Raw genomic sequence first — 27,558 nt, forward strand, 5'->3', positions numbered from 1 at the left:
TATTAATTAGTAGTAAGTAAGTAGGTAAATTATATTCGTGTAAGCATAATCTACAATATGAACTCAAAATCGAAACTAGATAACTCGCGAAACTAGAAGAAAAAAAAGGAAAGAACTAACTAAAACTGGAAATTGTGAATCCAGGCTGAGCGTCCTAAGCAATGCTTGTGTTGAAGTCATCAACCTGGATTACACTGATTAATTACATAGTGAGTGGTGAGTAGAAAGAAGGAGAAAACAAAGTTTAATTCATTGTGAGGAAGAGAAAATATGGGTATTTATTCGTATTTTGTTATTTCATATTATTATTCGAGTTCATATCCGGTTTTCAGTTTGTTATGATTTTGGTTCACATATTCTTGCGGTTTTGATTTTATTTTACGCTTCCTTAATTTTCTGATTTATATTTATACTATTTTGAGCAATATGTTAAAACAACGATAAAAATAAAATAAATACGCTTATTAGGAATTACTCTGATTTTTATAGGGAGTAGGTTTAACAATTGTGACCTAAAGTAAGATATACATTTCTGAGTGTGTGTGTGTGTTAGTCTACATAGGGGAACATTTGTTTTCTGCCCAGATTCAGTACGTGTGTTGTAAGTATAATAATAATAATAATAATAATAATAATAATAATACCGTCTTTATTATCTTCTAATACATTCAGATCAAATTAATCATGTACAGTTCATTTGTTATAAGAAGACAAAAGGCGAAGTTCAATTTACATGATGACAAGTCATCATTCAATTGGTCTTCCACTTAACCTGAAAAATGTCGCCTAGTACGCAAAGAAATAAACAAAAAGAATTTTTAATATCTCAAAATATTATGACTATTTATAGATTTGTAATAGGTAGGTAGCTATTGGGTCATTAATAGTTTGAAGATAATAAGAATCGTTTGAAATTGATATTAAAATGATTGAAGTCATCTCGTTTCATGGGCTCGGGAATGTCATTATAAATTGCACAGATCTGGTAGCTGAAACTCCTTCTGAAGAACTCTGTGCGAAAGGATGGCGGAGTTAGTCGGCCTTTATACCTTACATTAATATTATGCACATCAGTTCTAAAAGTGATTTTCTGGTGTAAGTAAGACGGCACTTTACTATTAATTATTTTGTGAAACAAAGTTGCAGCATGTAACACTCTCCTGTCGTTCATATTTAACCAGCCGGTATCCTTCAGTTTATGTGATACTCTTTCTCTTCTTCTTATACCAAAAATTAACCGTAGGCAGGAATTCTGAACTTTTTGTATCTTCTTCTTGAATTGGTTGGTTAAACATGGACCATACAAAACATCAGCATAATTGAATATAGATAAAACTAATGATTCCCACAAATTCGCCTTCACCTTCATGGGTAGGAAATTTCGGTGTCTATATATAATTTTGAGCGAATAATATGCACGCCGAATAAACTGATTAACCTGGGTTTCGAATGTCAAGTCCTTATCTAAAATGATGCCTAGGCTTTTGGCTTCTGGGACAACCCCAAGTACATGATCATTTACTACTACTTTCACAGATTTGCAAATATCATTTCTAGGGCCTTTTGGTCCGAAAACAATAACATTGGATTTACTACAATTTATATTTAAGCAGTGATCAGAAGCATTTTTAATTTGAGTACACGCATTATCTATCATTTCAGGTGAGAAGCTATAATACAACTGGGTATCGTCTGCATACGAATGTATATTACAAAATTTTAAACATTTTGCAAGTTGAGATGTGTAGATAGCAAACAAAAGGGGTCCCAAAATAGAGCCCTGTGGCACTCCACATATCAACTTCAAATATTGTGAGCTGTTTCCTTCTATGGTAACCTTTTGTTGGCGGTTGGTGAGATACGATCTGATTAGTGATATATCATTTTTAGAGAGTCCTATATAGCCAAGAATTAATAACATTAAATCGAAGTTAATAGTATCGAACGCTCTACTGAAATCAAGAAGTACCAATACTGTATTATTTTTTTCGTCACGTGCTCTTATAATATCATCCACTATATGCACCAAAGCAGTTGTACAACTGTCCTTTACGAAATCCGGATTGAGTTATTGGAAGTATAGAGAAATTGTCAATGTGTTCTTTCAACTGAATTTCAATAGCTCTTTCAAGAACTTTTGACAAAGTTGGTAATAAACTGATGGCGCGTAGGTCTTTGTATTCTGATGGATTATTTTTTTTGGAACAACTTTTACAATTGCTTTCTTCCATACCGTGGGAAAAATATTATTTTCAGACAAAAATTCACAATATGTGTTACATATGGAATTATATGTGGACAGCACATTTTTATGAGCTTTATATTCAGTAAATCATATCCCATTGGATTTGTTTTTATATTAGAAATTGTTTCAAAAACGAACGTATCATGTACTTCTTGAAATTTAAAGTTAAATTCTATCAATTTATTGTCAGTATAGAAATATGACTTATCTGAGAGATAGAGGTATTTTGCATCCATATTAAACATTGATAGGTATGAAATTTTCTAACTTCAAATAAGCCAGTTTCTTGGTAAATGTCTTCAGTTGAGTACCTTTTATTTTTTTCAAAAATTATTTTCAATATAGTATTTTGCATGACCTTTAGAACATGTAATAATGTTTTACTGAGACCATCCCATATAATAATACAGTACCTCAATGAAGATTCAGCGAGTGAGTTGTAAATCGTAAATAAAAGCTTTTTATTATACAGATTTCTAATTTGATAGAATTTATAAACTAACCTATTGAGTCTCTTGACTGTTTTGTCAATGTGTTCATCTCATCGCAGGTGTTGGTCCATATATTCATCCAAATACTTCATGTTGTCAATTTTTCTAATTATTGGACATGAACACTGCGTTCGGGTTCGGCATAGATACCTATGAACAGTGAGAGTATTATTTAAGGGTTAGTATTTTTTTGTTGTGATGAATGTAAAACCTCTAACTTCTTCAGTTTCTAAACGGTCCAGAAGAATTTGATGGTTGGCAGTATTGAGTCCATCGTGTTTGAAGATGTGACTGATTTTGCTCGAAAGTCTTTTAGATAAATGTGGTTGAACATGTAAAATGCTCGGTTGTTCGAAGTATTCATGTTCTCTTTAATGTTCAACAATGGCTGCGGGGTTTTTGATATTTAGATTTTTTGCCAAGAGGACAATATTCACTGAGTAGTTCATTATACTGAAATATGATACGTTTGATATATATTCCGTGAACTTTCGATAAAAAATATACGATTGAAGGGTTGTTTGAAGTATTTATTTCAACTATTGAACATTTTTTCTTTTTCAGTCAAAAAACATGCAAAAATCATAAGTGTAATATTGCAGAAGGCAAAGTTTATTCTGAAGTAACCTATTGCTTGAAAGTATAACCTAGATAAAGCGTAAACAACGCAACCGAAAGAGGATTACTATCAAGTCACTATTTGTTCAACAAATTTTCCGTTATATATCTCGTACGATAGCTTTTGCTTGATAGCGTTCTGGAAGAGCTTGGAAGCTTGAGATTTTTCTCAGAGAAAATTTCATATTACGCAAAACAAGGTAACTTTCAATTTCGCACTTTTCATTTCAACTATATAGAAATTTATCCCAAATTTATCAAAATCTACAAAAGTTCAATTCAGTTTGATGAATCACATATACATTTCGTATTTTGAAAAGGTATCGAAAGATAACAATGACATTGTCGATTTACAGGCCCGATGTTTCCAAAATGCGAGTTGTAAGAGATCGTTAATTGAAAACATTGATAAATTGGATATTACAGTTTTTGGTGAATGCCTATGATAATATGGCGAATGCCTATAATAATATGGCGAATGCGTTCAATAATATGGCGAATGCGTTCAATAATTTGGCGAATGCGACATATGCGCCAAAATAGTGCTCCGGTAATCGGAATAACGCTAACATTGCTTATGAACTAGAGAGATACCCTGGGGAGTTTTATTGAAGTTGGCTCTGAACTACTGTATTTTTTTATTTCCGCAAAATTGCAAAATTGGCATCTTCTCATAATAACAATTTGTCACATACATTTTATTCATCCTCTTTCTCTGCATTATTCTCGATTCGAGTTAGTACATATACAATGGTTAGTTGTGTCTGTGAACATAAATGAAAACAAAGTTGGCCAAAAAATGCAAAAGTTTAACGAATATCAATCAAGTGAATGCTGGAAATACTCACCAACCTGCATAAAATTATTCAGGTGATCAAAGCGTCACCTCATAGCATACATTCATGATTCGTCTCCACAGGAACATGGAGTGTAATTCATTCCGTTTTCTTTGTGTCTCTACGGAAAAATTCTGAAGGAAATAAGTGACGTGACCGAGGCGGGCACTCGATTACACCCCTCAGTCCTATTCAGCGACCTCTTAACCTGTCGTTCGAATAACTACGCACATGTGAACAAGCACTGTCTTGTTGAAACATCATCTCCTTATCAAGATCTTTTTCTATGATTTGAATAAAAACTGGTATTCCACACTATAACACTTGCTGAATTCCTTGGAAAAAAATTATCCACAAGGAAATTTTAAAAAAATACTAGCTGTCACGTTCAACTCCTGGGAGTTTTTGGTTTAACGAAAATTTTGGTGAATAACTTCACTATTCAAAAAAATATACTTCTCAGAAAAATACATATCGAATAAAAAAATAACCATTTTTCATCACTTGTTCACACAAAATTTCTCAATACTAATAATAATAAAAGTAATAAGATGCCTTTATTCATCATATTCAATGGTTTACAAATGCATGTTCAACAAGAATGACGAATGGTCGGGGTTCAGCTATTAAAGCTGCTCTTAAACCCAACCTTGGACGTACACACTTAATCTATAAGATCACAAAAACCTTCAATATTAATATATCTGTATGAATATAGTATGATAGATACAAGGAGTAGGTGACCAAAAAAATTATAAAATTAATAAGTAAAGTGTCTGTATAATTGAATAATTTGATATCATTAGAATTGAAGCCTGTTTGTACACGTGCCAAAAATCATTGCAAGTCATCAGATAGTGAAAACATCATTACCTTGTTCGGAGGATGACTTTCAAACGTTTGTAAAGCGGTTTTATGTTTGGGAATGAGCAGTAGATGTTTATTACCCAATTCATCTTCGCGACAAAAAAAAAACAATTTTTTCGGGAGTTATAATGGTGTTCCTGATTGCAAAATTTATGGGTTACAGTAAGGGGGTGTGATTTCCTCATTTGATTCAGTTTCAACCAACCTGAGTCATTGAATGAATTACTGATATGGTCATACTTCCGTTTACCGTATGCGTATCCAATAAAACTATTTTGGATTTTTTGCAACCGTAACGCATTATGCTGATCTAGGGCCGGTCGATAAATAATGTCGCAATATGCTAATCGGGAGAAAGACTCGCATAGATTCATTTTAAGTATTTTGACAACTAGTGTCTGCTGGGGTATAGCTGCCGTAACACGTTATATGAGGCCTTACACAGCTGATTAACATGATTCATGAATCTTAGGTCAGTATCGATCCAAATTTTTGCTCTCCTTTATGAATTGGATAGGACTGTTATAATTTCTTATAGCAAGTGAGTTGGCGACGGAGTTTCTTTTTTTATTGGAACCAAATGGCATCATTTGTGGTTTTTTGGAATTTTGTGCAAGAGATGTGACAGAGAGTAGTTTCAAGTTTCTGTTTGTGATATCCTCGGCAATGATGACTTCACTGAAACTGAACGACATGTATAATTGAGTGTCATCCGCGTAATGGTGTATTTTGATTTATCTGACGCACTCGTGGAAATCGGATATATAGATAGCAAAGAGTAGAGGTCCCAAGACAAAGCCTTGTGGAACGCCATAATGTCTAATAAGAGATTATTCACCATTCGAATTGACAGTTTGAGTTCGCCCAGTTAAGTAACTCTCCAGGAGTGAAACTGCATTTGAAGATCATATTAGTCTTCATAACGGAATCTTTTGCGGATGAAACCTTTTGTAATTATTTATTCGGAACCTGCATGATTCTGGGTATTCGTAGTGATATAATAACGTACAAAAAGGGCTGAACAGTGAAATTAGATTCCTTAACCGAGAAATCCTCGTGAAATCCCACTTAGCTGTCGCCAGTGTGATAAATATTCCTTCCTCGTTTATTTATTCTTTTTAAATCAATTTTGGCAGCTGCTGTAATCAGATGCGGATTTCTCCACATCAGGTTTTGGATGTCAGGCAACTCCGAAAAAGGCTTGAATTCGGCCTCCTGCACTAAGAGGAGGTTTTTTTGAAATCTGATTATTTGGTATACATGGAAATGTATACCGAGTATGGTTTATCTTTATGAACCATCTATCTAGAGGTATTCGCCTAATCTGACAAAAAAAATATTTTTTGAAATTTTTTTTCAAATCATTGAACTTGAATAATTGAAAAGCTCAGAAAATAGCATGCAAATAAAAAAGTGTATGTTTTTTAAGTAGAATATTTGTATTTATCAGAAAATAATTTTTAAAAAATGCTCAAAAAAATTTAATTTGTAATAACACAACACAACAAAAAAATATTTTTTGCATGTTTCCTACACTAAATTAGTCAATTTCTACTAATTTTGGGGTGATAAAAACGAAAATAACAATGAAAAATTTTTATTAGCTCTGGTTTTTGAGATACACAGTACTTAATCTTAAAGAGTAGTTATACTATACGTGAAAAGTGAAAGTACATAAAACAATATTGTTATGTTTCTTTTAGAATATTTTGAGTACAAAATTAATAAAAAAATACATTATTCTTAGTGTTTTGACAAATAAAAGAAGTTTGTACCACCAAATTTCAATTAAGTCCATCCGATTCATTGCAAGATCGCTGTCGTTTAGCTTGTCTTTTATAAAACACTTCTGGAGCATCCCTACACACAGACCAGCAGTAGTCTGCAAGCATTGCTTCATTCGAACGGCCCTGATATCTCTGTTCCATTAAGGCAATGTCTTGATGGAATCTTTCTCCATGTTCGTCACTCACAGCTCCACAGTTTTGTGGGAAGAAATTGAGATGAGAGTGAAGAAAATGAATTTTTAAGGACATGTTGCATCCAAGTTGGTGGTAAGCTTGAAGAAGCTCTTTAACCAATGCTGTGAAGTTATCATCTCTTTTGTTACCCTAAAAACCCATGTACAACCCCCTTAAAGGCTTCCCAGGCTCTTCTTTCATTTCCTGTTAAAATCATGTCAAAAGCAGGATCATTTACGATTTCACGGATTTGAGGCCCAATAAAGACGCCTTCCTTGACTTTAGCATCACTCAACCTGGGAAACTTTGCTCTCAAGTACTTAAAAGCTTGTCCTTCCTGGTCCATGGCCTTCACAAAGTTTTTCATTAGTCCCAACTTAATATGTAATGGGGAAGGAGAACATCCTTAGGATCTACAAGAGGCTCGTAAACTACATTTTTCTCATTAGGGTTTAGGTCTCGTGTAGGCCAGTTCATTTTTTTATAGTGAGATTTTCTATCCCGACTGTCCCACAGACACAAAAAACAACAGTACTTGGTGAACCCTAATTGCATTCCTAGGAGTATAGCAATGACTTTCAGATCACCACAGATGTGCCACTTGTGTTGTTCATATTTGATTGATTGGAGAAGTGTTTTCATATTTATATACGTTTCCTTCATGTGAACTGCATGACCTATAGGAATAGAGGGTAGCTGATTTCCATTATGCAGAAGTACAGCTTTTAAGCTTAGTTTTGAAGAGTCTATAAACAGTCTCCATTCAGATGGAGTGTGATCCAAATTCAAGCAGTCCATCAAACCATTAACATCAGAACAAACTACGAGGTTTTCTTTTTTCTCAAAAAAAGGAAGCAAATCTTTTTGACGCTGTCTGTACTGAGATATTTTCACATCATGTTTTAGAAGATTCCACTGTTGTAGTCTTGACCCTAACAGCTCAGCCTTTTCCTTAGACAAGCGAAGATCTCTTATAAGGTCACTCAACTCTGCTTGACTAATTCTGTGCGGATCACTAGACCTATCGCTTACCTCAAAATCAGGGTCATAGGATGTAGAAGGATGGGTTGCTCCTTCTAAACAGTCTTCATCACCTTCCTCTAAAATTTCATAGTTTTGGGGTGGAGAAGGGACTGGCAAATTGTCTGAGTGTGGTACAGGCCGAAGAGCAGATGGGAGATTAGGGTATTCAACCGTTCCTCTTTTCTTCATAGATAAACCTTGCTTAATGGGAGGAGTTAGGCAGAAATAACAGTCATCTGTATGATTGGTAGGCTCACGCCAAACCATAGGTACTGCAAAAGCCATTGCCCGGTTTTTATTTTTCAGCCACTCTCGCAATATGACGGAACAAGAATTACAACATATATGAGGAGCCCATGATTTATCTTGGTCCCCAACTTTCACACCAAAATAATGTTCATAGGCTGTCTTAACGATAGGTGTCATTTTACGTTTCTGAGCCTTAAATGTTATTTCACCACATATATAGCAAAAGCTATCGACAGAATTCACACACTTTCGAGGCATTTCAGATCAGCACTTAAATTAATTTAAAAATCAACTTCACACGATAATTTCAATAGCAACCACGTGCATACAATTGACAAACTCACATAGGTTATGTTTACTACTTAAGAACAGCTGATGAGAGGGGTGTTATGTAAACAAACATGTGTACCAACTGTTGGTGATGAAATATTTCATTTGTTGAAAACTCAATATACATATATATATATAATATAATGATACTATATCTTGAAAACAAGAGCTAATATATAATTTTTAAGGTCACTTTCGGTTTTAACACGTGGAAATACATTAAAATCATCTAATTTCAACCCCGAAACAAAAACTTTGTTGTGTTGTGTAATTAATTGATTAATTGATCATCATCTTCATCTTCATTACGAACGAGTCTCTGTGATCAGCTGTGATGACGTCATGGCAACAGAATTCGGTGTGTGGGGACGGAGTGAGAGAGTAATAGATAGAGAAAAAGTGAAAGAGAAATAGAAATACGGAGAGGGAAATCTAGGTATCACACAGCTGCACGCATTGAACTTAATCGACGAATTTTTGTCATTTCGGCTTGTGGAAATCGTCAGATTATATATTTTTCGTTATCCTTGAATAATTTCCTTCAAAATGAAAAAAAAAAATCAGGTACGCTCGAGAATGTCGAAATGACGTTATTTTTTTACAACTTCATTCACTCTCAAACTGTCAGATTACTGGAATATACACTTTTTAGCATGTATTCAACTCACCCTACCTTAATCTGACGCGCTCGAGAATTTCTGATGATCGTTTTTTTTACTAATCTGATCCTTTATCCTTCACAAGCGGTCTCAACCGAGTACAAGGTATCCCCCTGTATATTCATCTGCCGCGCTTTAGTAAATCCCGAAATCCCCGCTTGGGCTCCCCTATTACTACAAACGCACCAACTCAGTATCAAATACTATAAATTTAACTTTTCTTTCGGTGAAAGTGGTGTATAGTCTTGAATTTGCTTTCTTTTTTTGTAATTGTAATCTGAACTCTAGCTAAACAACTCACACTAGGAACCCAACGGTATATAACCTCTTTGCAAATAGAAAGTTAACGGTTCCTCGTAACCGTCATCCACATGTTGTCATCCATATTTTGTTGAATTGACAAAACTCACGATTTCAAGTCTGGTATATTAATATGCCCATATCTACATCCTATGCGGCTTTCAGTTACGTGACAAATATATTTGACTTTGCATCTTTCCAAAACACGCCAATGAATTTTGTTCATATAAGTGTGAGTGAGTGAACAAATCACCCACGCCGAACCGCTTGGCTACCGACCGAAACAATCCATTCTTGATACCAACAATTTTCGAAGTGATTTTCTCAAAAGATGTCGGTCAGAATTATTTTATTCTTAAATCATCATTGAAAACATTCATCACCATCATCCGCATCACCATCATCGCTATGTATTTTAACCGAAGTTTGCGCTGGTCAGGCCCTATCCCCGAAGTCATGATACATTCAGGAAAGCGCCCTGAGTAAGCGCAGTGAGCTGAGATGACAGCCTTCTGCATCTGTATTATTATTATTTTCATCATCATTATGTTTTTTTTTTCACCGTAGTGTGCGCTGGTCAGGCCCTATCCCCCGAAGCCCCGATACATTCGGGAGGGCGCGCCAGCATAATCAACCAATGACCACTCCCCACACCGTGGGATAAGTGATCATTGGGTCCGAGAATCATGTGCCCTGAGCAAACGCAGTGAGCCAAGAATGACAGCCTTCTGCATCTGTGCGGCTAAGATTTCTGCCTTAGTGCGGCAAGCCGGTATGATTTTGAGATTCGAGAGTAGAGAAGACATCATTCCACCAAGGACTCCAATAATCAGAACGACCATCTTGACAGAGTGATCTGGATAGAGTCTGCGGAGTTCAAAGAGAAAATCTCGATATTTTATCCGTTTTTCCTCCTCTTTTCTGCGATATTCGTCTCGCCAGGAGCTGAAAACTCCACGACAAATATCGTTTTGGTCTGGTGGTCGAGAAGGACTACATCAGGCTTATTAGCTTGTATGAACCTGAGGGTAGGGAACGAATAGTTCCAATAAATTCGGCACTTCTCGTTCCCCACAACGGATTCAATATCCCCCGGAGCGTAGGGCAACACCGGTGTCTCGTCAATACCGTAAGAGTGCCGTAGATGGTAATATAGCACTCTTAGGGCTGCGTTATGTCGATGGATATAGGTCGAGACCGCATATGCTGGACATGCTGATACACTGAAAAAACTCCTTTACATATTATCAATAAACCCCATTCATGACTATTTTTTACGTCAATTCAATAAAAAATTCTTTAGTATCAGGAATAGTTAGTCATCATTCGATATACGCGTTCGTATCATCAATAAAATCATTTTCATTGAAAAGCTAGGAACAATTTCCATATTTCAATAAACGTATTCACCTTTCAGATGAAAATATTTTATTAATTTGATTATTGTTCCATTGTTTCAAGGAATATTTACTTCAGCTCACGAAAATGCAGTTGAGGAATACTGAACATTATTTCAATGTTCATTAGTATGCAAACAATAAATAAGTACACTAAATTCATGTATGGTTTTTTCGATTGAACGAAAGAATTTATGAATTGTTAACCCAGGTCAATAAATCAATGAACTGATACATAAGATAGATAACCATATGTATACTTTGTTTTAACGAAAGGTCTTCGTTATTATTATTAAATACGTGCGAAATTACATCAAAGCATGCCCGAAATCATGAACCCTTACGTTTGTTTAATGTACAATATTCGTAGAATGATGAAATAATACATGGTTTCTACGTACATATTCAGCAATTCAGTCATAAAACAATGATCATCCCTAGCATTGATGCACAAAGTTCGTTACAGCGCAAATTCCTACGTTGGAATTCCATAATCTCATTGGCTAAAAGGACATTATTGACATCATAAAGATCTCAATAATCAAAACAAGACGCGAAGGTGCTATTGTAGTTCGTGATTTCGAAGGTACCCATTGATACAGTGTGCAGTTATCAGGAATATTCCCATAACTTCCTTCAAGAGAAACGAGATCGGCACACAAGTTGAATAAATACCTAGGTACTTGAATCTACAGTTTTTTGAAGGTAAGTATCAGATATGCTCATTTTGTTTTATTCGTTATTACTTATTTTCATTTTCATTTACATAAGACCATGAAGGGTTTATCTGCAGTCAAAATATCGGCGCCTTTTCGTTATTAATTAAACATTTCAAACGAATACACCATTTGGAGACAAATTCCGTCATTAGACGTTGTGAGAATGATTGTAGTCAAGTTTTTCAAAATATTAGTAGTTTTAAAAAAGACATGAATAGAAAACACATTTTGAATGTAGATCTCGAAATGAGCGAAGTTGTAATGAATGCAACTTCTATTATTGATTATGCAAGCTTATTACCATCGGAGGATATTTTGCCATCCCAAGACATTTTTAATGATCATCAAGCTGAGCAACTTCATGAGAACGATAAATCTACCGAGACTGGGATATTTATTCTGCATAAATGCAAAGAAGATTTGCATCAAAGTGCTGCAGAATTTGTTCTTTCTTTGCACAATAATGACAATTTTTTACGAAAAGATGTTTTTAATATCCAGGAGTCTATTGAAAAACTTTTTTTGAAACCTTGACTGAAAACTTTTAAATGCTTCGCTGAATGTTACTAGAGGAAACACACTTTCATAATTGATGAATTCAATAGCTTATTATCGAGTTATGATGAATATTTATTGAATGTTGACATGTTGAATGCATATATGTTATAATAGAGCCATGAAGATGATAGCAGGGTCTGCTATTGAAAGCGCTCGCATATAATAATAAGTTATTTGAGTGTCAAATCATTTTTGTAACCACGTGTTAATAATGGAACGTTGAAAACATTTGTTCACAGAAAAATTGTTTACAGAAGGATTTGAAGCTTCAACAACTTCCAGTTATTATATGCGAGCGCTTTGGACAGCAGATAGTGCTATTATCTTCAAGGCTCTTAGAGTCGTTCGTGTTAGTGAGCATTCTCAGTCTTCCAAATTCCAGAAAAATAGTTGAAAGAATATGAGATTCTGTGAGGATATAAGGTTGACTAACCCTGCATGGGTCTGTGTCACACGGCATGGCTTATGGATCCATTCATCAAGCACCATACTAACTTTATATTTTGTTAATTGATTTTAGATGGTTGCTATGCTGTAGTATTTTGGGCTCTCCATGGATATTTCTTCCCTACCAATAAAATAGTCACCAAGGACAGTTCTGGAAAATCCAATGTGACTAAATTCACCATCAAGGGTTCCCAAGAATCTTTTTGTATATTGGAAATTGCCAACAACAAGTAGAAGAGCACATACTGTTTTTGAAATCGAAGAAGAATTCGATTCAACCGTTTATCTCATGTACTGGAGATGACATAAAGTACCCAACAGACATATCTGTTTATTTTGATGATATTAGATACCAATTTTCACATATACTCTGGGCTGTAGATATATGTTATAAAATCATTTATTTATTTGATCTTGATTTTCCTTTAGAATCAGAAATGTCTTGGAATTTTATAAAACTCTTTTTTTTTTAACAAAGGGCCGTCGAAAGTTTATATATTATCAGAATACTTGTGATATACTGTTTGGAACCTTTGGTGTAGTAATGAATATTACTGGAGTTTTTTCCCAACACCAAATCGTTATTTTTACACCTCGACACGTGTTTCGATCACCAAGTGATCATCTTCAAGAGGAAGATAAAACTAATAACTACTCAAAACTAAAGCTACTTATACTAATCAGGTACATCATACAGGTAGGTAATCAGTAATACCATCCATACAAGTGTACCACCCTGAATTAATTTTACAATTGGCCTTTCTATTATTTACAATATGTCCTTATGTATGTTTTGTTGTTCTATATATATGTTGTTCTATATATAGCTGTAACATTTAAACATACATAAGGACATATTGTAAATAATAGAAAGGCCAATTGTAAAATTAATTTAGGGTGGTACACTTGTATGGGTGGTATTACTGATTACCTACCTGTATGATGTACCTGATTAGTATAAGTAGCTTTAGTTTTGAGTACTTTTTAATTTTATCTTCCTCTTGAAGATGATCATTTGGTGATCGAAACACGTGTCGAGGTGTAAAAATAACGATTTGGTGTTGGGAAAAAACTCCAGTAATATTCATTATCAGAATATCCAAAGGAAAATCAGGAAACTGATAAGGATTAATCAGCTTAAGTATTTTGTGTGAACATCAATAATTATAGAAATCATAGTATTGTTACCAACAATAATGAATTATCAATAAATTCGTACTTCTTTGATTTTTACAGTTTGACTTTGAATATCACATTACCTCACCTTGGTATAATGGTATATTACGTATTGAGAAAGAAATGATGATTGATGAGGGCGAAGAGCCAAAGACAACCAAACCCCAAGCCCATTATAGAAAAAAATCAACGAAAAATGTATATTTTTTCATTTTCAACTAAAAATATTAAAATTGAGTGGAAAATGATCAATCGTCGGTGACGGCGCTTCAATACTGACAGCAACAATTAAATTGATCAGGGTCGAAAGAGACAGATCTCATGTCACCTCCCAATTTTTTGCAGAAAGCTGATAAAGTAATAATTTCAATCCTTTTAACAAGTCAGAAATGTCTATATTACATAGTGGTATGAAATAAAGGTTCCAGTGGAACTAATTAAGAAAATAATATGCGAAAGTATATAGATCCACTGGACACAATCCTTGATTAAATGAATACTTTCATCAGTACAATATACTAGATATTACGTTAAGACATAGTTCAAAGTTCATCTATTCAGTGAACATGTTAATTACTTTATAAACACATTCATCAGTTTTATGAACAAAGTACACTGATATCACGTACGAAATGTTCATTCATTCAATCAATATATTCATCACTACGACGAATCCAGCCCATGGATTTTTCATCAAATCATAATGAATCAACGCACTCATGTTCGTTAAAATGATGTACTGTTCCATTGATGTAATGAAATAGATTAGCAGATTTGTGAAAAATGTTCAGTGCTTCCATGAACAAGATCAATGAGTCAATGTTATCATGTTCGTTGAGCCAAAGATTCTTGTTTGTTGGTATAATAATCGATTATTGTTCAATGAACTGAGACATGAACTAATAAAAAAAGTAACATTATATTAATGAAACCTTTCATCGGATGAAAATCAATGTCCAGCAGTCATGAATACAATGTTTTTTTCATTTTTACTACGTACCTATTTGGTTCAGTGTAGCAAGTGCATTAGGGTCTCGGGCGCCTCGCGGCAGGCCCTGCACCTTGTGTCAGGAACCTCTATACCCATCACGCGACTGCGGTAGACTAAGGTGTTGAAGACACCATCCTGGCAAGCCATGATGAACCCCTCTGTTTCCAACTTCAGCCCACTCGACCTGCATCTGTATTATTATTATTTTCATCATCATTATGATTATCATTATCATTATTATTATTTTTATTGAAATGAATGAAATATACTTGCATTTGTTTCATTGTGTTAGGAATTACACGTTGAAAGGTAAGACCTCGCTAGTCCTTGGCTCGCACAAGTTTCTCAACTTCTGAGAGTATGGGTGCGACAGCTGATTAACGGAAAGACAGATTTTTAAACAGATTGAAATTCATTGGATGGAATGCATACAAGAACACGAGCAAATGATTTTACTTGACATTTCACCTATTGTGTACTGTCTGTTAGGAAATAAGGTGAATTTCAATTTTTTTTCAGAAGATATTTATTTATTCATCAATTTCTAATTTGTTTCTCTACAAAGTAGTCCCACTCACATATAAATACACACCTGCCGAGCAAAACCTTCATATTTGATCGAAATTGGCGCCTTTTTTGGTCGTGGCTCGCCTGGGCCCTTCAATTGAGACGATTGGACAATGGTTTCGATGTCAGAACCATATATTTATGATTCGTCACCGATTATTACCCCCTTAAACGAATGTGGATCGCTGCTGACGTCATTCAACAATTCCAAAGCGTTTCTCATGCGACGGTTTTTTTGATCAAAATTTAGCAATTTTGGAACGAACTTTGCTGCCACACGATTCATGCCAGAAATTTAAAAATATTGCATGGCATGAGCCAATCGATATACCGAAATCCCCAGCTCTAATAGTGATTCGATGATTCTCCATACATTTTCTTCACTTTTTCAACATTTTAATCGATTGTTGACGTGCTTGGGTGTCCAGGACGAGTGTCGTCATTCACATTTTATCGACCTTCTGTGAAAAGCTTGTACCACTTGTAATTTTTCTAACTCAGAGTACAATCATCGTATGCCACCGTCAACATTTCAAGCTCTTGATTTCATTTTTCACATAAAATTCGATGCAAATTCTGTGATCCATCGTTTTCTATAGCAAAAAATACGCCGGATACGCAAAACATTTTTATGCCTCTCACCAACAAAGCCAATATATTTAACAGCTGAAACTTTGAACATATGTTCGAGACGAGTGTACCACATACAAACATCGCTAATCGAATATAAATAGCCCGCGAAATTCGAACATTCACCCTATTTTTTTGAACAGGCCTTGTATATTGGTCTATTTATCTGTAGTTGTATACTCCTACTTTAACTTTCACATCTTCACAGAAAGAAATTAAAAACTCCAGGATGAAAAAAGAAAGCAATCAAGTTCGAAATAACCTCTCTACAAAAATCATATATCGAAGGTTCTTTGAGATACAAACTGGAAGGAAATGACTTTTCGAAACAGATACTTCTACATGAGCTTTGAATTACATGACATTTAATCCACTCGTTACGAAACTGAAACGAATATCATTCATAGGAACAGAACACAACGTTATTGAAAGTTGATTGCTTCCTTTATTCCTTCAAAACCTAACTACATTTTATGTATGAAGACGGATAAGTTGAAAATCAAAAAGCATTTTGTTCCCGAAAACTGATTATTGTTATATCATCACAACCTTCTAGGTAATTGCCCTTTACACAATTATTGAACAATTAATTGTGAATTTCATAACGATTCTTCATTCTCTTTCACATTCTCAACACACTGTCTCATAAAGTATGATTCAAATTGATGGCAGTAGATTTTCGACTGTATTCTCTTGAGATACATTCTTTTGAATCATTTCCAATTCTTGAAGAATAAGAGAAATGGTTCTGAGATTTCTTGGAAACCGTGAAATTTCAACAAAACAACAAAAAAGGACTCTATAATACAAAGGAAGGTTTTGAAAAGGAACTAGGCATCATCAAAAATTACCTTCAATGGAATGGTTACTCCAGAGTGATGATAGAACAGGCTTTAGCCAGAAGACAGCAAGAGCCCCACAAAGAAGAGAAGCCGCCACAACCAGTACTTGTACTTCCCTACATCAGAGGATTATTGGAAAGGATAAGAAGGATTGGGTCCAAGTATAACTTCAGGACCTACTTCAGATCTGGAAACATTATCCGTAGCAGCCTCAAGAAAACCAGGCCACCAAACGCGGACTGCGATTCCAAGAATTGCATGTACCAGCGTAGCGATACGTAACATATGGAAATCTCTAATCAAGTGAAAACGACCAACTTCCACCAAACGGTCATCTCTCGCTAAAACCATTGAAGCGGTGAGAGGGAAGAAGGGATAGGTGAGAAAGAGAGAAACGGTTGCTGTTACCTCTTTAATATAGATAGCTCAGTAAAATGTGAAGAAGCCGCCTGTTTAAACAACCCACAGAAACAGGTGCCAGTTTGTGGTAAACAATCAAGTTGTGCGTGCTGTTTCAGTTATTTCATTAATTGGACAATGTTGTTGAAGGCTGTAAATTTTGGTAAGTACATGAGAATATAGTTTGAATTCTATTTTGGACATGGAAATATTTAGCTTTTTTTATAAGTCTACTCAAACATCATTACTCTGCTTTTGCCCCGTTGATATTACCATCTGGGGCTTGTGCATACCAACGTGGCGTGGAAACTGCATACCGGTCTGCTCTTGCCCCAGCTTCGTTTCTTGTTGAATTTATTTTGGTTTCACACTAATTTATTAATTTATTTGAATGACCATTGAAATTTGGCGAAGAATTTTGATAGGGACTTCATTTGGATTTTTTTGTTCATTAACTTCATTTAGATTTTTTGTGATTTATTAATGTTTTTATTATAGGGTTGCCATGGTCCGCGATTATGTTAGAAAAACCAACAACTATTGGGGAGAATAAAGGCGGACGTATTAATGCTTATAAAGTAGCAAGCAATATGGTATACCATTGAACACAATAATGGAGCAAATATTCAAAATCTTTTGGCAGAAGCATCGCGATTCCAATCCAAGATGAAAAACGACTTGCTGAGCGTCTTCTGAAGTTGGAGAAATATGAATTTGGCTTGTCCAGAAATAAAGTACTTCAGCTTGTTGGGCAGTTCGTTAAGACTCCTTCCAAGGACGGAACCCCCTGTGTTGGTTTTTTGGGTTCGCCAAAAGAAATAATTCGTCGATAAAAAAGCCACAAAGCGTGGGGGTAGCCCGCAAAAGAAATTGTAATCCATTCATAATTGACACATATTTCACACTGTTGTAAAATACAATCAAGGAGTTAGAGTTAGAAAACGAACCTAGTAGAATCTGGAACCAAGACGAAATAATTTTCAATGGCAAAAATATTTGGGACCAATGGCAGTATAAGTAGATACTTAGTTTATTTTGTTTTAGAGTTTTCTTCCTTATACTTACTACATAACAGTTCATTTACGAGTACAAAAGAGCTTACTTAAATATTCCACAATATGCAGACGTTTTAATCAACTAAACCCTCGCTGAAAATTTCACCAAAAGATGTCTGTATTTTTCAAAGAAAACAACTCTGAAACCAAGCAAGATAACTGAATGCGGCGAAAAGCAGTTGAATATAGATTTGTTATGAATTACGCTCTTGTCCCGTAGAGGTTCAAATGAGGTTTCATTATGCTTTTAACTGACATGTACGCTCTCGGTCCATTTTGATGGGGAAGTGCGGATTATTGACATGTAGTGAACTTTTCTGTTATTGTGCGAGTATAAAAGTGAAAACGGGTACAGTGATAATAAATTTCTCGAAACAATACTTACATAATGCGTTGTTCACCAGCGATATAACGTATTTCTGTTACACATTGAAAATTTATAGGTTTAAAATCTAACTTTATAAAAACTAATCTGCACTTACCCCAGTCCACCTTACCTACCTTCAAAAACAAGCATTGATAATACTGTTACATTTTTATCTGTGGGTTGAACAATAATTGGCTACACTGTATGATCAAACTTAACTTTATTTCACTTAAAATACAACAATCATTTCAACTAAAACTTCAATTATTATTCGAATGTCTATTGCGTTACTAGATCGCTTAGCGTACTGCACTGTTTCTCCCTCTCCACTGTGTCTGTATGCCCCTGGCTAGCGTTTATATATCGTAATCGAATACGGCAGAATTTTCGCCAAAATTCCATCGAAATCGGTAGCATTATTCTCGCTACATCTAGAGCGCCAGCGAATATCGTACATTCGCGCGGTCTTATCTACGTCACGTTTGGTTTATGGTTACCAGTGGCGGACGGCGTTATTTTCTTTAGGGCATGATTTTCAACAATACTATTGAGGTTTTGTACATGTATTTACAGATGGAGGTTTTTATAAATATCAAATATATGTGTTTTCACCGAAAAAAGCCACATAGTATGCAAAAAAAAGAGTTTTGACTTAACGATGGCTTTGGACACTTGAAAGCATGCTCTTCCACGTGAACTTCGTCAAACTCACGAAAACAATTTTCTACACCTTCGTTCGGTAATCGTATGTTCAGAACCATCCGCTGAAAAAATATACATGGCCATTTCAAAAATACACTACAATTTACAGCAGGAAACATTTTTTTCATTAGTTTCACCTACTTTACATTGATGAACGGCTTCAGGGTGTCTGAATCCAATATCAGGTTACATCTTTTGTGGTGCATGTTATCATAATATAGTGAAACATTTTAAAGATATTTCAAATAGTACCTAATGTATTCTTAAAAAAATATTGATAACATTTTCTTCAATGATAAAAATCCCTAAAAATAAATGATGAGCTTTCCTCGAGAATAACACAATTCAAAGAAATATAATATTTCATTTGAACACAATGAGTTTTCCTCAAGAATAACAAAGTTTTCGCTTTGGCTTTTTTTCCTTGTTTTTTTTTTGAGTTCGAATTTCTTTTTCCCTTTCACTTTGGCTGTACTATGGATCTGGCTGCTGACTCTTGCTTTTTTCTTTTTTGCTGTTTGTGCCTTGGCGCAACGAACTCTTTATCGAAAACTTTTTGAATCTTTTTAAAATCGTTCATTTCAATAAAAAATGATTCATGGAAATTATTAATTCACGATGAAATTCTTACAAAAATTATAAAACATTTGTGGTGATGAGATGGAAAACCCAGAAACGAAAAGGTCACTTTACAAAAGCTCACTTCGATCAGCTGTATTGTAGCTCAATCACAGACTCGATAACTGAAGCTACCGCCACACTACAACGAGAATAAACATCGCAGATTGAAAGAATGACGTCACAAATACCAAGACCAATGATATCAAGACCTTACATCCCACTGAAGGCGTGTACATAGTAGTAATACACTGCGAAACTCCAAACGAGTTTTTCTCGAAAACTTGTTTTCGAACATTATATACCTTTTTCCGGTGAACACGACACATCAATTTTTCATCAGACATAAACTTCTCTATGTGTAATATATATGTATATACCCTGTACACATTTCTATATGAATGTCATGCGCATGTATTGGGGAAGAGAGAGTTTTCACACTCGGACATGGAACGAGTGGCGTTTGATTTTGTATCGAGACAGTTGACTTTTATACAGGGTGGACTATCGGAAATTTGACATGAAGGTTTTGGGTATTAATCTTGCAAACCTGAAAAACGCTCAGACAGGTCGATTTTTATTGGGAGGGGGACAGTTTTTTCCCCATTTACAGCATCGTCACTTCAACCCCGGAGCAGAGGGGTGAACAACCCTTGGAATTTCAATAGGGAAATGGGAGCGAGTCGCACATCGTTTGAAATAATTTGGAAATCTCTAAACAACGGTGTAATTTTTTTTTTAATTTGGACGAACCATATTGAATTTGGGGTTGAAGTTACTCACTTTATTCTCATGTTAGCATATGCTCAAAATGGGCACCTCCAGTTTCCAGCAGAATCTCTATTATTGCATAGAGATTCTGCTGGAAACGTTCTCGAACATTGTGGAGCATTTCTGTATTGACTTGGCCACATTCATTTGTGATTCGTTGCCGTAAATCTTCGAAAGATGCGGGAGAAATACAGTAAATTCTGATTTTCAAATGACCCCACAGAAAAAAATTTAACGGCGAAAGTTCTGGTGATCGTGGTGGCTATTCGATAGTGCCCCGCCTCCCAATCCAGTGATCCGGAAAAGTATGATCTAAATACTGCCAACTGCCAAACAGGCAGAGCATAACGCGGAGGAACCCCATTATGTTGAAATATTAACAGATCCTCCCGATAATTGTGGTCATTTTCAATAATATCAGTGGAAAGGGGATTAATAATATCTTCCAGAAACTCCAGATATATTTGTCCGGTTAAATTGCCTTCTGAAAACAATGGGCCAACAATACGGTCACCAAAAATTATTCCAGCCCATACTTTTAATTTTTGTGGACGGTGAGTATGCACTTCATGAAAAATGTGAGGATTTGAATCAGCCCAATAGCGACAGTTATGGCGATTAACTGTGCCATTTAGAAAAAAGGAACATTCATCACTGGAGCAAATGTTGAAAACAAAATCTGGATTTTCCACCGCTCCTTCATTAACCATCTCGCAAAATTGCAAGCGTCGATCGAAATCATCTTCATTCAGTTCTTGCGTTGATATAATCTTGTAAGGATGCATTTTGTGGGTTTTTATAATACGCCGAATACTAGTTCAATCAACTCAATCTGCTCTGCAGTTGTGTAAACCATTGCTTTTTCAGCAACACTTTACGGTACTCACTACTAGTAATAACGTAGATATCACTTTCAACATAAAAATGAGAAATAGAAACAGCTTCAACCATTGCTCAATTGTAATAGTCCTCTCATCAGAGAAGAATAAAAAAATTAACGAAAAAGTAGCGTAAAAAAGAAATGAAAGAGTTTCAAATACATGCCAACTGAGAAGTGGCGTACAACAATTTGTTTCTATTAACAATTTTGAGAAAGTTAATTATCGAAAAGAACTCTTTTGAATATGTCCAAATTTAAAAAAATGTACCACATTTGTTTGGAGAATTCAAAGATTTTTCCAACGACGTGCGATTAGCCCCCTATTTCCTATTGAAATTCCAAGGATTGTTCACCCCTCTGCTCCGGGGTTGAAGTACCGACGCTGTAAATGGGGAAAAAACTGTCCCTCCCCCAAAAAAAATCAACCTGTCTGAGCGTTTTTTCGGATTTGCAATATTAGTAGACAAAACCTCCAAGTTTTCGATGGCCCACTCTATATATTCAATATTTGATGAACGGATTATTCGGGCTACTTTGTTTATTGTTATACAGAACCCACGACAGAAAGTTCCCTACGTCTCACGATAATACCATCATCGTAGAGTATGATTATTGAAGGTGATTTAAAATAAAAAATATATTGTGAACATAATGCGGCAATTTTAAAATCTATGTTCCCAAAATAAATAAACTCCTGATATCTTTCAACTTGTTGCGTATTTGATTCATTTCCTTGAAAGTATTCATCCTCTCGTCGGTTGAATAGTTCAGGTCTCTTTCGCAACTTCCACCCCATTTCTACTAGACGATCGTTCGTTACCCTAACATCGTCACACTAATTACCTCGACGCCAACTTCAATCTCAATTTGTCTGTTTCAGGATGTTTTCCAGCTGCAAACACCTGGAGGAGGAGGATTCGGTGTCGAGGAAATGACTGGAATCGGAGAGGAAACTGCGTCTCGAGGGAGAGACGAAAATTACGTCACAAGGCGAGGGACTTTCTTGGAACGCGGCAGCGTTTTTGAGTACAGACAGGCGCAAGAGAGCGTCTAAAGTTAGTTTGATATGTTGACTTTTGTTTTCTCTAAATCGTTGATGTTGTTATAATGCAGATTAGAGGGGTGCTAATTAGTACAAATATTGTAGTAGTTGGTGTTTTTGCGGTATTATATGCATGGCTATAATTATTTGTTGGAGTTGTTCTACTGAATGGAAATATTACCAGGTTGTACAGAGTGAGCCAAATTGGACACTTTTGAAGGGAAACTTCTGTTTTCAGACTATATACATGAAAACTGATGGCTGTGTCTGAGGGTCAAATTTTATGAAAATTTCTTGTTTCTATGAAAACATTTGCGAAGCACTTTTCTACGTAACATAAACTGGTGTTAAACACTTATTTCTCCAAATGAGATATCAATAGCTATTGATGAGAAACTATTTTTTTTATAAGAAATACTGTATATTCAGGCATATTTCAATAGAACTGAAAAGTACCTTTCCAAAAGTGTAGGAAACTTGATGTTTTGCTCGAGTCATTTTTGAAATACAGAGCTTTTAAGTTTTTTTCATGTAGACTTTGAAACACACACTTCGATCAAGTGGACTTTGGACGATGTGTCGATAAAGCAGAATGCAAATCTTCACTGGTAGCTGTCAAATTTTTTTTGGGCAGTAAAAACGCTCTTCAAAAATGTGTTTGGACATTCAACGCTGTTGAATTTCCAAACACATCCGCATGAAGTATGAGAATTATGTTTTATACAATCCGGGGAAATGCAGATGCAGCAAGCAATTTGTATCATGAGAGGTATCCAGAGAGAAGATGACCTTTTAGAGGCATTTTCGCAAGATTTCGACACAATTCAATTGATGGTTGTCAATTTGAAAAGGAAAGGCCAAAATTATATGAATCGAATAGGGATGAGGAGTTGGAAGAAATAGTCGTTTTAGAAGCTGTTAAAAATAATCCCAAAACGTCAACGCGAAATTTGAGAATATCAACAGGTCGACCAAGAACTACGTTAGGTTAGGTTAGGTAAGGTCCAAAGTGAGTGGGTCTATTCGACCCTCCACCGCAACCCGCAAGGGTTTCTGTGTCTCACACCTACTCACACTCGACCAAATAAACCCAGCTCCTTAACGAAGCCGATTAGTTTGTATGGTGATTGGTCTTTCAGGTCAGATGGTAAGAGTACGGCTCTGCCGAACTCTAAAAATCTGATTCGATCCCCAGCGAGGCAAGCACAAAGTATATGCTCTGCCGTTTCATAATTAATGAGGTAGTCAGATAGTCAAGGTGCAAGATTCCCACCTTGATACCCGCGACAACCTTTCCATATGAGAGATTTTGCACGTCAGCTACACCTGACGATGCCTTAGATTCAACCTAGCAGGGATTTTTCGCCTCTGGTTTTGGTGAGTCATTAGTTGAGTGCATACCTTTGCTAATCTGCCCATGGTGGGTTTGTTCCTCCACTTGAGACAGATACTGCATGTGCCGCTCAAGAATTCGGTGCAAGGCGGTTTCATAAGGTAGCCCGCTATTGAGGAGATGACTCAGTCGTTTCCTGGCTGCACCAACAAACCTGTTTTTAAAGTTCAGTTATTGGATCAAGAGTTGGAGAGTTGAGGAGCCCTCGCTCCTAATCCAAATTTACAGGGAGGTCAGTTGGAGTGGTAAGCTTGACATCCATCTCTTCTGTAGACTCAGCGTCAGAAAGACTTTTGAAGTTTATTCTGTCCATAAAAGTCCCACGAGTTGCTACGGAAAGAAGGTCAATCACTGCAGAGCCCCGCCTTACCGTGACAAGGCGATGCTACGAGAGGGCGCCTGGTATCTCGAACGGTATACCAAGAATTTACAAATTCAAACCATACACGACCAGAAGTGTTTATCAACTCGGGCCAAGAGATTTTGAACGTCGCATGGCTTTGTGCTAGAGGTAATTGGGAAGCTATTCCTAAGGACGTGATTTTTTGTTGAATTGTATCTGGACAGACAAAGCTTATGCGAGCAGTGGCGTTATTTTCAACCGCTACAATTCTTAAACTTGGGTACAACAAAATCTTTTTTTCATTGTGGAGCAGAGAAGTTAAAAAAGATTTGGATTTAGTGTGTGTGCAGGTGTTTTCAGGAGTAGAGTTTTCGTCCCGTTCATTTATAATTGCACTCTCACATATCAGAGGTATTTATAATTTCAAGGCAAAATATTGAACCCCTTGTCGATGAATTGCCACTAATGGAGCTCAGAAAAATATATTCTCAACAAGATAGGGCTTCGTCTCACAATACTGTAATTGGCACCAATTTTTTGACAGCAAATTTTGATAAAATTTGGATGGCCAACCAAGGACCTAACGGTTGGACGGCCAGGTCACCGGACATAACGTCTATGGACTTTTACCTCTGGGAAAAGTTGAAAGATTTAATTTTGGAATTAACGACCAATTCTAACTACGAATTGGAAGCAGCGGTGATGCAAAGTTTTGGTTATCTCACTAACATTGAACTAATTATTTCGGCAAAAAACGTTCGAAAGAGGTGTCGGCTGTGTGTAGGAGAAGATGGTTGACATTTCGAAAACCTTCTTCGAAGAAATGTTCCATTGTTTGTTCTTTATCATTATTATTATTATTGTTGAAGTTTCATTGATTAGTAGTGAATATAGTATAAATTGTTATTAGTCTTATTGGAACTATGCGTTCAAATTACTGCTGTGAATAGTTTTCTCAACATTTGATAACTACTATTAAACAATTTCTTTCTGTTTTATTGCCGCGTCGTTCAAAGCTTACTTGATCAACGTGTGCGTTTCACAATCTACATGAAAACACCTGAAAGCTCTGTATTTTAAAGGTATTCCATTTTTTGAAAGGTAATTTTAAGTTCTATTGAAATATGCAGGAATATACAGGGCGTCTCATTGAAAAAACTAATTTTACATCAATAATCATTATTGATATCTCATTCGAAAAAATAAGTTTTTCACATCATTGAATTTTACGTAAAGAAAGCTTTGGGAATGTTTTCGTAGAAACAAGAAATTTTTGGCAGGAAAAAAGTTACAGCAACTTTTTGAAAATGTACATTTTCGAAAAACATGCTGTAACTCAGAAACGATGATAGATATCGATATGAGGTTTCCACCATTAGGTTTGTCATAAGATTGGACCCTCAGACAGAGCCGACAGATTTCATCTATTTAGTTCTAAATCAGTTTCCCTTCAGAATAATCCAATTTGGCACACTCTGTACAGTGAAAACGAACCTTCTAAAATTATGCAATCGTTGTCATCGCAATGCATGTAATTTCTATTTTCAATACCAGGATTCTGTTGAGTTTTCAAATGAATATGTGAAGTGTTCTATTTAAAATCGGAAACTACTCGAAAAATAAGCATTTATTACATTATTTTCATCGTATTTTCTTAATTAAGCTAAGGATACTCGTTAAATAACAATAAAAACACTTTCATTTTCAACTAACGTTTCTGCAGTTTCGTCCTATATAAGGACATTTTCAAACTGATACAATGAACTTTGGTAAAAGTCCTTATAGGACGGAACTGCAGTAACTTCAGTTACAACTGAAGGTGTATAAAATAACAGAAAGTTCAATTTCTCATATTTCATGAATCGACTTTTATTTCTCTATAAGTTTTTATGGATTGAAAACAGTTTTTGCTGAAAATATTTCAATTAAATGTATATCAGTTCCACCACGCAATTATTCAGGCTGCAATGATATACCTTTCTCTCAATCCTTTACTTCAATAATCCAGTTCCCAAATTCCATTTTGACTGATGCGGCATGAAATGATGACTGTAATTAGGGAAATGAGCCATATTTTTCAGGTCGGTTTTTCGGTTTTGTAAACGAAAAATTTCAATTTCATGCGGCGTTAGGGGTTTCATTTAAATCTGGGCGGAATTTGAATGAACATTATTTATGAATTCATAAATTCACACATGAGCCTTCTGTTCGATAAGTTCTTATGAATTTGTCATATACATTTCCACAGATTCAAATCTGGATATTTCATCATCATTCCAAATGCTTTACAGAGACGTTCGTTATGATCTGCCACAGATTCTATTGGTGGAAATCAGTTGAATGTAAAGTATTGACTTCAGTAGTATTCAAAAAATCTGTAGCGAAATCTCTCTTGGGCTAAATTCCCAATACTTTTTTCTAACTCAAGTGATGATTGCTCAAAAGGAGAGGAAATACTGGAAAGTTGGTCTACACTTCCGGGAGTTGGTTGAGTCGAAGGCCTAATATCCAGAGATCATTTGAAAGTCACTAGTTTGACCGTTATTAGGACCCTTATACATCATTTCACAAAAAAAGCATAGTAAGTGTAGTTACAGATAGAACCAAAATTGTAGATTCTTGATAAAGCAGATAATTCATTTCAGAAATATATTCGGTTTACCAACTGATACCAATCAGTGTTTCAGGAAACCTTGTCAGTTTTATATCCAGGCTACTACTTTTAGTAGATTGAAATATTTTTTAGGTTTTTGAATTTTCACTTGATAACCTATCATCAACCAACCGATCAGCCTAGTCATGATGAAGTTTTGCAAACATGAATTCGTTTCAGGTACGAGTGAAATACCAATGAGTTATGAGAAAAAACATATACTACTCAAGTTTGTTGAAAGCAAAGATGTTTGAATCTATTTTCAAACACTTCCCCAGTTGAAAGTTTGTTTTCTCTGTGATGATCCACAACATGTGCTGATTCTCACGCTACTCAGATAACTTCATATTCATCAAGTCTCTTAAGTGAAGCGACCTTGTGATGCCGAATCATAGTTTGAGCAACTTTGCTGGCAAACTATTGAATCTA

At 35.4% G+C, this 27,558-nt stretch overlaps 1 protein-coding gene across 4 annotated transcripts in view; it reads left to right on the plus strand.

Annotated features, from left to right (window-relative positions):
- Positions 1-26,429, plus strand: part of LOC111507119 (5-oxoprolinase) — a 137,383-nt gene extending 110,954 nt beyond the window's left edge. For all 4 annotated transcript variants that reach the window (XM_074171240.1, XM_074171241.1, XM_074171239.1 and 1 more), the window contains one exon: positions 22,579-26,429. In XM_074171240.1, the coding sequence (XP_074027341.1) occupies positions 22,579-22,752 (174 nt within the window). In that variant the 3' untranslated portion in view covers positions 22,753-26,429. The remainder of the gene's footprint in view (positions 1-22,578) is intronic.
- Positions 26,430-27,558: the final 1,129 nt, after the last annotated feature.

The sequence above is a fragment of the Leptinotarsa decemlineata genome, unplaced genomic scaffold (genome assembly GCF_025532065.1).
Source record: "Leptinotarsa decemlineata unplaced genomic scaffold, Ldec_3_MD MMD2_tig00000010_RagTag_RagTag, whole genome shotgun sequence".
NCBI classification, from domain to species: domain Eukaryota; kingdom Metazoa; phylum Arthropoda; class Insecta; order Coleoptera; family Chrysomelidae; genus Leptinotarsa; species Leptinotarsa decemlineata.